This window comes from Macaca thibetana, chromosome 20 (assembly GCF_024542745.1).
Source record: "Macaca thibetana thibetana isolate TM-01 chromosome 20, ASM2454274v1, whole genome shotgun sequence".
Classification (NCBI taxonomy): Eukaryota; Metazoa; Chordata; class Mammalia; order Primates; family Cercopithecidae; genus Macaca; species Macaca thibetana.
Window position 1 is genome coordinate 10,833,174 of NC_065597.1, and position 14,092 is coordinate 10,847,265.

The window sequence follows — 14,092 nt, forward strand, 5'->3', positions numbered from 1 at the left end:
GAGCTACACATTGGGTACACATGGACACAAAGATGGGAAACACAAACACAAGACTACGAGAGGGGGCAGAGAGGGGGTGGGGTGAGTGTTGAAAAAACCTATTGAGTACTGTGTTCACTACCTGGGTGATGAGACCAATCGTCCCCAAACCTCAGCATCACACAGTATACACATGTAACAAACTTACACATGTACCCCCTGAATGTAAAATAAAAGTTGAAATTATATATTCAAAACAAGTGGCCAGGTGCAGTGGTTCATGCCTGTAATCCTAGCACCTTGGGAGGCTGAGGGGGGCAGATCACTTAGGCCAGAAGTTCAAGACCAGCCTGGACAACGTGGTGAAACCCCGTCTCTACTAAAAATACAAAAATTAGGCTGGGGGCGGTGGCTCACGCCTGTAATCCCAGTACTTTGGGAGGCCAAGATGGGTGGATCACGAGGTCAGGAGTTCGAAACCAGCCAGCCGGCCAACATGGTGAAACCCCGTCTCTACTAAAAATACAAAAAAATTAGTCGGACGTGGTGGTGTGCGCCTGTAATTCCAGCTACCTACTCGGGAGGCTGAGGCAGGAGAATTGCTTGAACCAGGGGGGTGGAGGTTGCAGTGAGCCGAGATCACGCCACTCCACTCCAGCCTAGGCAACAAGAGCGAAACTCCGTCTCAAAAGCAAACAAAAAACCCCCCCAAAATTAGCCAGGTGTGGTGGCGGGCACCTGCAGTCCCAGCAACTTGGGAGGCTGAGGCAGGAGAATCACTTGAACCCGGGAGGTGGAGGTGGCTGTGAGCCAAGGTGATGCCACTGCACTTTGGCCTGGGTGACAGAGTGAGACTCTGTCAAGAAAAGAAAGGAGGGAAGGGAAGGGAAGGGGAGGATAGGGAAGGGAAGGGGAGGGGAGGGGAGGGAGAGAGGGAAAGAGGAATGGAGGGAGGGAGGGAATAAAGGAAGGAAGGGAGGAAGGAAGGGAGGGAGGGAGGGAAGGAATAAAGGAAGGAAGGAAGGGGGAGAGAGAGAGAGAAAGAAAAGAAAAAGAAAGAGAGAAAGAAAGAAAAGAAAAAGAAAGAAAGAGAGAAAGAAAGAAAAAAGAAAGAGAGAGGGAGGGAGGGAGGGAGATGCAACCTCAGTGCAACTGAGGACCAAGGCTGTGGGACCACAGGTTGGGGAGTGGCTACTTTGCCGAGGGCAGAAGTGGTGACCAGGCAGTCCTCCAGCTGACTCCTGAGAGAGGTGGTGCCTTCCAGGCAGAGGACGTGCCAGGGACAAAGCCCTGCTAGTATGGAAGCTGCCACCTCTGCAGGAGGGCTGCTTAGTGTGGCTGGAGTGGAGGGCACGGCCATATGGAAACCAGGTTGGGCAAGTCCGGGGGTGAGGAAGAGGGGTGTGGACAGGGAGGGATCTTGGCGTGGCGTTCAGGAGAGGCTGCTTGGCCGGCAGGGTGACGGGCAGAACAGGAAAGGAAGCGGCTGCCACTGTCTGGGTGAAAACAGTTCTGGATTTGGTGAAAACAGTCCTGGATTTGGCTGGAGGTTGAAGAATAAGCAACAGGTATTCTGGAAGTTCTCTTCTGGTTGCTGTATCTGATGAGCAAAGCTAACTGCATTTTTACTGTCCTGGAAATACTTTATTTTGACCTGAGAAAGAGCTAGCTAGTAACATCCTGAGATTTGGAAACAGGTCCTGGGAGATGCTGTCTTCTTCCAGGAGGGGGCACTGCTGGACAAGTCTGGAACCAGTGTGGGTTCAGTCCCGCATGGAGACCAGAACCCTGTGGGCTCCCTTGGCCACAGGTATCTGAGCACATCTGTCTTCCCCATCCCATGTGGGACTGACCAGCTCTGATACCCAGGAGATACTCGATGGTAAAGACATCTGAGGGAAGAGGCCATGTACCCCTCTGGCCATGAATCTAGGCTCTGGGGATTCCCTTAGAGGAAACGGGATCCTCATTGAAGTAGCTCTGCACTAAGCCCCAGCACATTCTGGGAACCCAAGTGCCATTCTGGATGGCCACATGGCCCTTTCTTATGTGGGAGCATGTAAGTCGGGCTTGTGCTTTCCTGGTCAATTCCCACATTTCAGAGCAACCTCAACATCCTAGCAACAACATGGGAGGACTGAGCTGAGCCAACTGTCCCAGGGACAAGGGGGCAGCCCCCCCTTTAACCTTCAGTGTCCTGCCTGGTGGTGGGTGCTGTCTGCACTTCACTTCCTAGTTCAGGCCAGGCCGAGGCTTCTGCAGCAGGCAGAGGCAATGCCGGGCCCTCGGGTGTGAAGACTCCCAAGTGCTGGGAGGAAGTGTGGTTCAAGGTCAGGCTCTGCGGTTAGATGGTCCTGACCAGGCTCCCAGCTCCATCATGGACAACCTACAGGAGACAAGTAGCTTTGCCCTCTGTGCCTCCATTTTATGATCTGAATGATGGGAATATTTACCGTCAGAGAGTGGTTTGGAGATTAAGTGAAATAATAACATACATGTTTGCCCTGAGGGTCAGCATGCAGTAGGCACACTCCAACCCCATCCCTTGTTATTCCCTCTCACAAGGATATCTGAATCCAGTACATGACAGGAAAACAAGCCTGGTGACTTCTAGAAGAGGTGCCAAGAGGAAAAGGAAGCCCTCCCTGGGCTTTTCTGGCAAGGAGCCCAGGGCAGGGAAGTGGGCGGAAGGTTAGAGAAGGGAACAGAACTCGGTCCAGGCTGAACGAGCCTGGCAGGCTGGTCAAAGACGCAATGGGGAGGGCGTGTCCTTTCTCAACACCACTCCCCACCCCAGCTTCTGGAGGTGGGTAGAAGGCTGGCCCTGTGCAGAGCACAGTCAAGAGCACAGTGGGTGATTGGCCCTCAGGTCCAGTCACAGCTGCTCCACGGGGCATGCCTGGAGCTCTTCCTCCTACTTCTCACCCTGTGCCACCTCCCTGAAACCACTCCTCCCCGCCACCTCAAGGGCACTCTGGCAGCCAGCACCATGACATTAAGAACAGAACCCCTCCTGACCTCCAGCCCAGCGAGGCCCCAAACTCTCCCGATATCTGCTGAGACGGCAGGCGCAGCAGCAGCCCATCAGGAAGTCCTGACTCCTGTTCTCTAAGGAAATCTTTTCTTCGGAGGCTCCTGGGATTTGGCTATGAGGGAACAGGTAGGAGACGAGGGCTGGAGGGGCAGCAGCCCGTGTGGCACAGTTGACGGTGATGACCCACGGCTGGCTTCAAGCTGCTGTGGAGCAATGAGTGAAGAGAAAAACCCCCTACAGCAAGAAACAAGCCTTTCAGTATTAAAGAAACCCAACCTACCAAACAAACACCACATGCCATGTCCTATTTTCTCAATTATTCATTAACATTTCTCAGATGTTCTAAAGCCCTCCCTTGCCTCCTCTCTGCCAAATCAGGGCCCTCTGTCCTACTTCAAAAGCCTGAGAGCTCACTTAATAAAGCAAGCCCCAGTCCCCACCTGGGAAGGGCCTGGTCACATGGGAGGGCACGTGAGGGTCCCTGAGGGACAGCTTGTTGCCCTCACTGTTCCTGAGATGTCCCAGCCCAAGAATGAAACGAAACTTCTCATCATTTCTCCTCGGGCCTCAGCCGAGCTGGCCCTATTGTGCTTTCTCACCATTAGGACTGCGGATCAGGCTGAGGGGCTCACCAGGGTGAGCCTTTCCGAGTCCCACTCACTGGCATTGCCATGAGGAGGCCCGGCGGCAGCTCTGCCCTCTGCACGCCGTGGTAACCTGGCCAACAAGAACATTTGCCACCCTGCAAGTCTGAGGAGCAGGTGAGTCGCTGGAGGGGGCGAAGTCCCAGGGCCACCTCTGGCTTCACCCAGACTCATTAAGGGTGAAAGATACCATCTCTGCTAGGGCCAAGCCCCTGTCACATCTGGCTCCTGTTCCCCTCCCTGGTCCCTCTGCCCTGTGGCAAGGAGCCCAGGTGCAGGTTCATAGGTTGTTCCGCTGAAGTGCCTCACACAAGTTCTGGTTGGTGTCGGGCTCCTCCGTCAGCACCTCCACAGCCTCCCACTCCCCGGATCGGCTCGACCTCTTGATGGCGTCTACCACGCTCTGCATGTACAGCCCATCTTCGAAGGAGGCGGCCATGGAGACAGGGGTGCGGTCCCAGGTTCGGCGGTCGCCCTGCCCCTGGAAGGACTGGCGCAAGGCCTGCACCATGTAGACCATGCCCTTCAGGTACAGCAGCGGGACGTCCTGGGGCCCCTGTTCTGGCAGCCCCGCACCCACGGCCAGCGAGTCCCTCAACAGCAGCTCCTCTTGCGTGGCAGAGTTCTTCTGCCCATAGAGGTCAGCTCCCCGGGCGACGAGGCGTCCTGCAGAGCCTACCACCATGACTTCATGCACAAAGGCGCCCGGCATGTTGAAGTTGAGTGTCACTGTGCTACACACACCCCCACCCATGAGCATTTGGAAGAAACAGAAGTCATCGCTGGTGACGTGCCGGATGCCACGGATGGCAGCGTTCTGCCTCACAAATGTCTTGAGCAGCCCGTGCACCTTCTCAGCTCTCCGGCCAGTCAGGTGGGTCAGCAGGTCCACAATGTAGGTCCCCATGGTGTGCAGGCCCCCGCCACCCATGAGCTCATCACAGATCCAGCCATAGCTGGGGCTCAGCAGGCTGCCTGAGTAGATGCGGGCATCGCAGATCATCACTGCTCCCACATAGTGCTCTGAGATCAGCTGCTTCATGCGCACGAAGGCAGGCAGGAAGCGCAGCACGTTCCCTACCAGGCTCATGAGCTGTGGGTAGTAGCGCGAGGCTGTCACCATCCGGAAGGCATCCACCGATGTTGCTGCCTTCTCGCAAACGACATTCTTCCCAATACCTAACAATAGGACACAACAGGAAATCTCAAAGTTCCAAGGAGGAATCTCCAGCATGTCCACCTGCCCTGAGGATTCTGGACTTGTCTGCCTCACAACTGCATGAACTAATTTTTTTGTTTTCTTTTTTGTAGAGGTGGGGTCTTGCTATGTTGCCCAGGATAGTCTCAAACTCCTGGCCTCAAGCGATCCTCCACCTTGGCCTCCTGAGTAACTGGGACCACAGGTGTGTACCACCACATCTGGCTAATTTTAAATTTTTTTTGTAGAGATGGGGTCTCCCTCTGTTGCATAGGCTGGTCTAGAACTCCTGGGCCCAAGTGATCCTCCTGCCTTGGACTCCCAAAGTGCTGAGATTACAGGTGTTAGCTGCCATGCCTGGCCCCAAATTTCTTCAAATAAATCTCTCTCTTAAACACCCTATTGGTTCTGTTTCTCTGGAGAACCCTGAATAATACAGGTGGGCTAGAGAGGTTGGCACACTTCATGGATGTGTCTCTATGCTGTCATGCATTTATTAGGTCATCAGCTTGGGGCAAGGGAATCTAACCTATTTTCTAGGGGATGGGCTAGTCATAACTCCCACTCTTAGTCATAACTCCAGAGAGAGCCCTAAGAGTCCCTGCAGATTGTTTTCTGAAAACACTGGTCCAACAAGTTAGAGTGGCCCAAGGCTAGAAAATGCTCGGCTCTTGTAGGACGGGAAGGAAGTGAGAATACCCTTTTTGCCCTCACACCCATTCTGGGTACGCTGCAGTCAACACGCACCCAGAGCTAAACAAAGCTGGACAAAGCCCTGAAGAGAGTGCTAGAGGATGAGCAGCTGGAAACTGAAGGGATGAATGCTGCTCCATGTTTCAAGATGAAAGCTCGTGAGGATATGAGCAGCGATGAGACACTAACACCTGCAGTGTTCCTGCAAGCTTCATGTGGTTCAAGTCAAAGGAAATCCTGTGCTAATACCTTAAATAGAAAACTTAGAAAGCCCAAAAAGCAGTATGGACTAGACACATACAGAAGTTTACAAGTCATAGTAAGCCAGGAAGGGTAAATACCCACGAAAAAGCTCTCCAATGACCAATTGCTTCTTGGAATAAAAGCCGAAGTCCTTACAAAGGCCCCACCCATAAGGTCTTGATACGTGATCTGTGCACTCCTCCAAAAAAATTTTTTTTTTTTTTTTTTTTTTTTAATTGAGATAGAGTCTCACTCTGTTGCCCAAGCTGGAGTGCAGTGGCTTGATCTCGGATCACTACAACTTCCACCTCCCGGCTTCAAGCAGTTCTCCTGCTTCAGCCTCCTGAGTAGCTGGGATTACAGGCACCCACCACCATGCCCGGCGAATTTTTGTATTTTTAGTGGAGAAAGGGTTTCACCACGTTGGCCAGGCTGGTCTCCAACTCCTGACCTCAGGTGATCCACCTGCCTTGGCTTCCCAAAGTGCTGGGATTAAGGCATGAGCTGCCATGCCTAGCCACTCCAAAATTTTCTTTTTGATCTCTTTGCCTCCTGTGGTCTTTCAGCTGCTCATCCTGCTCTAGCCACTGAATGAGAGATGGGAGCTGCTATGCAGAAGGACTTGGTGACTGGGGAGAGGCAATGATCACAAAATACTGAAGGACTGAGAAGGCAGGGCTGGGTTAGGAAACGAGACTGAAAGCATTACACAGAGCCTATATGCAATGTGGAAAACGGAATACCAAGTCTTGGTCTGGATTAATTCGTGTGCTTACCCTTCTAGTTGAAGCCCATTTGGGCAATGTGTGCACCTGGGCTTCTCCTCCATGGCCATCCAGGCTCCACTCTGGCACTCCACAGGTACTTCCTGGTTGGAGGGGCAGCCTTAGGCCTGGATGCCTGTGACCTGGGGTAACCGAGTCAAGAGTGTGCCTTCTCCAGGTATGTGCATCTTCAATAACCATGGTGTTCATCTTCCCTCAGGCCCCTGAACATTTTCTGAGTGTTTTCAGATGGGGCAATGGTAAAGACACAGATTATTTCTGATGGCTCACTGCAGGGTGCAGCTTACCCTGATGGACCAAGATGGATTCTTTCCACACAGGTTCAGGTGGGGCCAGCTTGCAGCAGAAACAATAGTAACTACAGACAATAAATCTTGCAACAAAAAACTAAGAAAACTTTATAGAAATGGCCGATGTCTCGGCTGGGCATGGTGGCTCACGCCTATAATCCCAGCACTTTGGGAGGCTGAGGTGGGCAGACAAACTGAGGTCAGGAGTTTGAGACTAGCCTAACCAACAGGAAGAAACCCTGTCTCTACTAAAAATACAAAATTAGCCGAGTGTGGTGGCACATGCCTGTAATCCCAGCTACTCGGGAGGCTGAGGCAGGAAAATCACTTGAACCCGGAAGGTGAAGATTGCAATGAGTTGAGATTGCGCCATTGCACGCCATCCTGGGCAACAAGAGCGAAACTCTGTCTCAAAAAAAAAAAAAAGAAGTGGCCGATGTCCCACGTGATGGATGGGCCCCAAGACAACTGACTGCCCAGGAAGAGTCAATTATTGGTGCAAGACTCAAGCTTTGGAGCCAGAAATTCCTATGCTCAAATCTTGGCTCTCTCACTTCATTGCTAGATGACCTGGGAAATTTCTAAACTTCTCTGGGTTTTTGTTTACTACTGTTAACGTAAAGCAGGATTTTACAGTTACAGGGAAGAAAAGAGGACTAAGTCAACCAAAGCAGTATATGTAAAGTACCTGGCTCAGTACAGCTCTGTCAACAGTACATTTTATTACCATCACCAAGGAAGGGATTCAGCCAATGTCACAAATTCAGAGGAAAAAAGCCCATTGCGACTTGGATATTAAGACTTGGCTGGGCATGGTGGTTCACGCTTATAATCCCAGCACTTTGGGAGGCCAAGGTGGGAGGATCACTTGAGTTCAGGAGTTCAAAATCAGCCTGGGCAACATAGCAAGACCTAGTATCTATTTAAAAAAAATAAAAAATAAGCCAGGCATGGTGGCATATACCTGTAGTCCCAGCTACTTGGGAGGCTGAGGTAGGAGGATCCCTTGAGCCCAGGAGACTGGGGCTGCAGTTAGCTATGATCAAGCCACTGCGCTCCAGCGTGGGCGACAGAATGAGACTTTGTCCCAAATAAATAAATAAATAAATAAATAAATAAATAAATAAATAAGACTCACATAGAAACTACATTTTCCAGGTAAATAATTTCTTTTTTGAGACATAGTTTTGCTCTTGTTGCCCAGGCTGGAGTGCAATGGCGCGATCTCAGCTCACTGCAACCTCTGCCTCCCGGGTTCAAGCCATTTTCCTGCCTCAGCCTCCCGAGGCAGCTGGGATTACAGGCGCCTGCCGCCATGCCCAGATAATTTTTTTGTATTTTTAGTAGAGACGGGGTTTCACCATGTTGGCCAGGCTGGTCTTGAACTCCTGACCTCAGGTGATTCACTCACCTTGGCCTCCCAAAGTGCTGGGATTACAGGCGTGAGCCATCGCGTCAGCCCCAGGTAAATAATTTCTATGTTCTGTATTTTGAAAATCTGATTTAGTTTCTTCTTCCTCTTTTTAGGAGACAGGGTCTTGCTTTGTCACTTAGGCTGGAGTGCAGTAGCATGATTCTGGTTCACTACAGTCTTGGTCTGGCCTCAAGCAGAGCCTTCCTCTCAGCTTTCCAAGTAGCAAGGACCACAGGTACGTGACAGCACACCCAGCTGATTTTTTTTTTCTTTTATTTTGAGACGGAGTCTCGCTCTGTCACCCAGGCTGGAGTGCAATGACGCAATCCGCAATCTTGGCTCACTGCAAGCTCCGCCTCCCAGGCTGCCGCCATTCTCTTGCCTCAGCCTCCCGAGTAGCTGGGACTACAGGCATGCACCACCATGGCCGGCTAATTTTTTTGCATTTTTTTTAGTAGAGACGGGGTTTCACCATATTAGCCAGGATGGTCTTGAGCTCCTGATCTCGTGATCCGCCTGCCTCGGCCTCCCAAAGTGCTGGGATTACAGGCTTGAGCCACCACGCCCGGCCAAGCTGATTTTTAAATTTTTTGTAAATACAGGGTCTTGCTATGTTGCCAAGGCTGGTCTCAAACTCCTGGCCTCAGGTGATCCTCCTGCCTTGGCCTCCCAAAGTGCCAGGATTACAGTCATGAGCCACCATGCCCAACCCATGTTGATTTTATAATGTCTTTTCAGAAAATCTAATTTTCAGGCTGGGTGAGATGGCTCACAGGTGTGGCAGTACACAGCTGTAGTCCCAGATACACAGGAGGCTAGGGTGGAAGAATCACTTGAGTCCAGGAGTTAGAGGCTGTGGTGAGTTATGATTGAGCCACTGTACTCCAGCCTGGATGACAGAGCAAGACTCTGTCTCAAAAAACAAATAAAATCAAAATGAACATACAGGAGTTGTTTTATCATATGTACTGTTTATCAGGCCTCTCTGAGAGTCAGGCCCAGCCTGGCCCCCTGGTAGCTCACATCCCGACCAAGCCCACAGGAGACAAATTGGTGCCTCTGGTCAACCCTTCCAGCTCTTCTTACTTCCTACCCCCACCTCTGCCGCCTTGACCCTGAAGAACCCCACAGAGCATCTGTTATTCGTACTTATGGGCATCTTAGGCTTGAACTCCCAGGATTACAAACCTCAGTTCTGTAGCAAGGAACAAGGCATATGGGTCGGTAGTCTATGACATCATTCAATCTCTTCAATTTATGACACTTCAATCTCCTGCTCTTCTTTAATAAAAGAAGCTTTTCAACAGGTACTAGCAGGACAATAAAGAACGGCCAGCCAAGTGTCACATATCTGGGGTAGGGTGGCCAGGCTTTGCATGGGGCCCAGCAGGGAAAGTAGCCCCTGACTGCTAGCACTACTGCTTCTGGAGGGTCTCCAGTGCTTCTCCACACTTGTGGGCCTTCCAGATTAGGGATAAGACAATCACAGTTCCGGGGGTGAATTCTGCCATTTGGCTGCTGAACACATATGGCTGACCAGGGAGGGATGTAACGAGGAAATGAGGTTCTCAGACACCCCATTTGAGAGCTGCCACTCTGACCACCTCAGAAGCCTCCTGCTACAATGCCTCACTGCTGGCGACAGAGTGGATATTGCAGTGTGAGGCAGTGAGGAGGTGGGTTGAGAGGAAAAAGGACTTTTATGACTGCTAGGAGTTTGGTGGTAATAAAACTAGGATAAGGAATCCCTGTTTCATGCCTCAAGAGGTAAGGAAAGGGAGAAAGGCCTCTCTTCTTGAACCTGAAAAACAGTATGCTTTTGTTTTTTTAGATGGGGTCCTGTTTTGTTACCCAGGCTGGACTGCAGTGGTATAATCTTGGCTCACTGCAACCTCTGCCTCCTGGGCTCAAGCTAACCTCCCACCTCAGCCTCCCAAGTAGCTGGGACCACAGGTGCACACCACTGTGCCCAGCTAATTTTTTGTATTTCTGGTAAAGACGGGGTTTTATCATGTTGCCCAGGCTGGTCTTTAATTCCTGAGTTCAAGCAATCTGCCCGCCTTGGCCTCCCAAAGTGCTGGATTAGAGGTGTGAGGCACCGTGCCCAACCCTGAACAACAGCATGCTTAAACTTAGGACCCAATAGTATCAGTGTGGGACTGAAAGGACATCTTGAGTTAAACAGGCTCCTGCGGGCTAGTTGTACAGGGTCTTTGGGTAGCCATGAAAGACATGTCTACCTGAGTTTATCTAGCTTTCCTGCCAGGAAGTCAAGGGAGAGATTAGAGAAGCTGAAATCTGCTGGGCACAGTGGCTCCTACCTATAATTCCAGCACTTTGCAGGGGCCAAAGTAGGATGATTGCCTGAGGTTAGGAGTTTGAGGCCAGTTTGAACAACATAGGGAGATCCTGTCTCTACAAAAATGCTTTCTTCTCTTTTTTCTTGAGACAGAGTCTCGCTCTGTCGCCCAGACTGGAGTGCGGTGGTGCGATCTCGGCTCACTGCAACCTCCGCCTCCTGGGTTCAAGCGATTCTCCTGCCTCAGCCTCCTGAGTAGCTGGGATTACAGGCGCGCGCCAACACACCCAGCTAATTTTTGTATTTTTAGTATAGACGAGGTTTCACTACGTCGGTCAGGCTGGTCTCGAACTCCTGACCTCGTGATCTGCCCGCCTCGGCCTCCCAAAGTGCTGGGATTACAGGTATAAGCCACTGCGCCTGGCCTGCAAAGTGTTTTTCTAATGAACCACAGAAGTGCCAAGAATTGGGCACAGAAGCCCACCTTTTAAAGGTGACAGACTAAAGAAAACATTCAACTGTGGCAAAAATGCCGGGGCACCTTGCACTTAAAATACAATTTCCTGAACCACTTCTGAACTGAAGAATGAAATATATTAGGGCTCTTCCCCTCTCCCCTTTAAGAAATTGACTGGAAAGCTTTAAGGATAAAATCGGAGGTAGAAGATGAAGACCAAAGCAGAAAACAAGATGCCATAAAAAGAGCTGTCATATGAAAAGTCTATCTCTGGAAGGTAAGTTCAATCATTAATTTTAGGAAAAACTAGTAACAACAAGGGCAAGAAATGATCTCATGGCCTTAGAAGTAAGGTAAAAATACAAAGCTCTAGCAAGGAGAGAAAAATCACAGCACGAAGACTTGGTGAAATGTAACCAAGGTGTCATTCCTTAATGTTCCTGGGCCTCAGTTTAATTCAAAATGATTGGATCAGTGGCTCTCAATCCTTAATGTCCACCAGAGTCACCTGCAAGGCTTGTTCAGACACAGATAGCTGGATCCCAGACATTCAGTAGGTTTGGACTGAGGCCTAAGAATTTAGATTTCTTTTTTTTTTTTTTGAGACGGAGTCTTGCTCTGTCGCCCAGGCTGGAGTGCAGTGGCCGGATCTCAGCTCACTGCAAGCCCCGCCTCCTGGGTTTACACCATTCTCCTGCCTCAGCCTCCCGAGTAGCTGGGACTACAGGCGCCCGCCACCTCGGCCGGCTAGTTTTTTGTATTTTTTAGTAGAGACGGGGTTTCACTGTGTCAGCCAGGATGGTCTCGATCTCCTGACCTCGTGATCCGCCTGTCTCGGCCTCCCAAAGTGCTGGGATTACAGGCTTGAGCCACCGCGCCCGGCCTTAGATTTCTTTTTGTTTGTTTGCCTTTGAGACAGTCTTACTCTGTCACTCAAGCTGGAGTGCATGATCACTGCTGACTGCAGCCTCTATCTCCTGGGCTCAAGCGATCCTTCTGCCTCAGCCTTCCGAGTAGCTGGCACCAGTCATCTGCCACCATGCCTGGCTAACTTTTAAACTTTTTTTGTGGAGATGGGATCCCACTATGTTGCCTAGCTGAGAATTCAGATTTCTTTTTTTTTTTTTTGAGATGGCATCTCGCTCTGTCGCCCAGCCTGGAGTGCAATGGCATGATCTCGGCTCACTGCAACCTTCGCCTCCTGGGTTCAAGCGATTCTCCTGCCCCAGCCTCCTGAGTAGCTGGGACTACAGGCGCCCTCCACCATGCCCAGCTAATTCTTATATTTTTAATAGAGATGGGGTTTCACCATGTTGGCCATGATGGTTTCAATCTCTTGACCTCACGATCCGCCCGCCTCGGCCTCCCAAAGTGCTAGGATTAAAGGTGTGAGCCGCCGCACCCGGCTAAGAATTCAGATTTCTAACAAACCCCAGGTGATGATGCTGCTGGTGGAGCATACCAAGAACCTGAAAAAAAGCAAGCTTGCTGCCAAAGAACCCTGGGGTTTTCTCCTTCCTCCTGTACAGCTTGGAAATGGTCTACGTGGGGAACCCTAAAATTCAGGGAGAAGACAGAGAGCCTCCAGGGCTCTGGCTCTGGACACACCTCACCTTTCCAGCCTGCATTCAAGCCACAAGGGATGGCAAGGAGTCAAGTGACCATAGCGGCTTGCTTCCCCTTGAACCAACTTGCTGCTAAAGTGTTGACTTAGGTCTATTTCTGAATTCAATCTGGGAGCCACCGTCTGACCTCCCAAGTATTTGGTGACCAATGAATGAATAACTCCAATGTCACACATCCTCAGAGAGAGCTCTCTGGAAGAAACAAACAATAAGGCCAAAACTTACTTAATCCAAATTGACAACGAGACAGACTAAAGTTCTTTCTCACTTCAATGAACATTTATCCTTCCCCACCCACAGGACCAGAGATGACAGACACCTTCGTATGACATTCCTCAGAATGAGGGAGAGATAAGTAGCAGACCCCGAGGTTTTCCACCATGGCAGTGGTCAGGAAGAGTGGAGGACAGCCTCATGGCACCAATTCCTGGACCTAGAGATCTTCAGCTGCATCAAAGAGACACTTGGCTCCTATCACCTCACATAAAACAGTTACTGAGTCAAGTAAGTATATGCTACTTGAATTGTGACTATGTCTTCTGTCATCTACCTTGTAATGTGTGTTATTTCTAGTTGCCTCAATTGGACTATAAAATCTGAAGGCAGGGCGGGGTCCAATCTAACACAGCTTTGAATGTCCAAAATGACATCAGGACAGTGACTGGCACACAGGAGGCACTAAAAAAAATAATTGAGGCTGGGTGTGGTGGCTCATGCCTGTAATCCCAGCACCTTGGGAGGCCAAGGCGGGTGGATCACCTGAGGTCAGGAGTTCAAGACCAGCCTGGCCAACATGGCAAAACCCCATCTCTACTAAAAATACAAAAATTAGCCAGGCATGGTGGCACACGCTTGTAGTCCCAGCTACTTGCGAGGCCGAGGCAGGAGTATCGCTTGAACTGGGAGGTGGAGGTTGCAGTGAGCCGAGATTGTGCCAATGCATACTCCAGCCTGGGCAACAGAGTGAGACTCCATCTAAAAAAATAAAAAAAAAAATAATAATAATAATAAAATGTAGGCCGGGCGTGGTGGCTCACGCCTGTAATCCCAGCACTTTGGGAGGCTGAGGCGGACGGATCATGAGGTTAGGAGATCAAGACCATTCCAGCTCACAAAGTGAAACCCCGTCTCTACTAAAAATACAGAAAATTTAGCCGGGCATGGTGGCAGGCACCTGTAGTCCCAGCTACTTGGGAGGCTGAGGCAGGAGAATGGTGTGAACCCGGGAGGCGGAGCTTGCAGTGAGCGGAGATTGCGCCACTGCACTCCAGCCTGGGTGACAGAGCGAGACTCCGTCTCAAAAGAAAAAAAACAAATGCTGGGCACGGTGGCTCACACCTGTAATCCCAGCACTTTGAGAGGCCGAGGCGGATGGATCACCTGAGGTCAGGAGTTCGAGACCATCCCAGCTCACACAGTGAAACCCTGTCT

The 14,092-nt window shown here is 50.7% G+C and overlaps 2 protein-coding genes across 2 annotated transcripts in view; both read right to left on the minus strand.

Moving 5' to 3' along the window:
- Window positions 1–14,092, minus strand: part of ATP6V0D1 (ATPase H+ transporting V0 subunit d1) — a 303,274-nt gene that overhangs the window by 244,192 nt on the left and 44,990 nt on the right. The gene's annotated exons all lie outside the window — the stretch shown is intronic.
- Window positions 3,316–14,092, minus strand: part of GFOD2 (glucose-fructose oxidoreductase domain containing 2) — a 54,892-nt gene continuing 44,115 nt past the window's right edge. Inside the window, exon 3 of the mRNA XM_050773274.1 lies at window positions 3,316–4,836. Within this exon, the coding sequence (XP_050629231.1) occupies window positions 3,938–4,836 (899 nt within the window). The 3' untranslated portion in view covers window positions 3,316–3,937. The remainder of the gene's footprint in view (window positions 4,837–14,092) is intronic.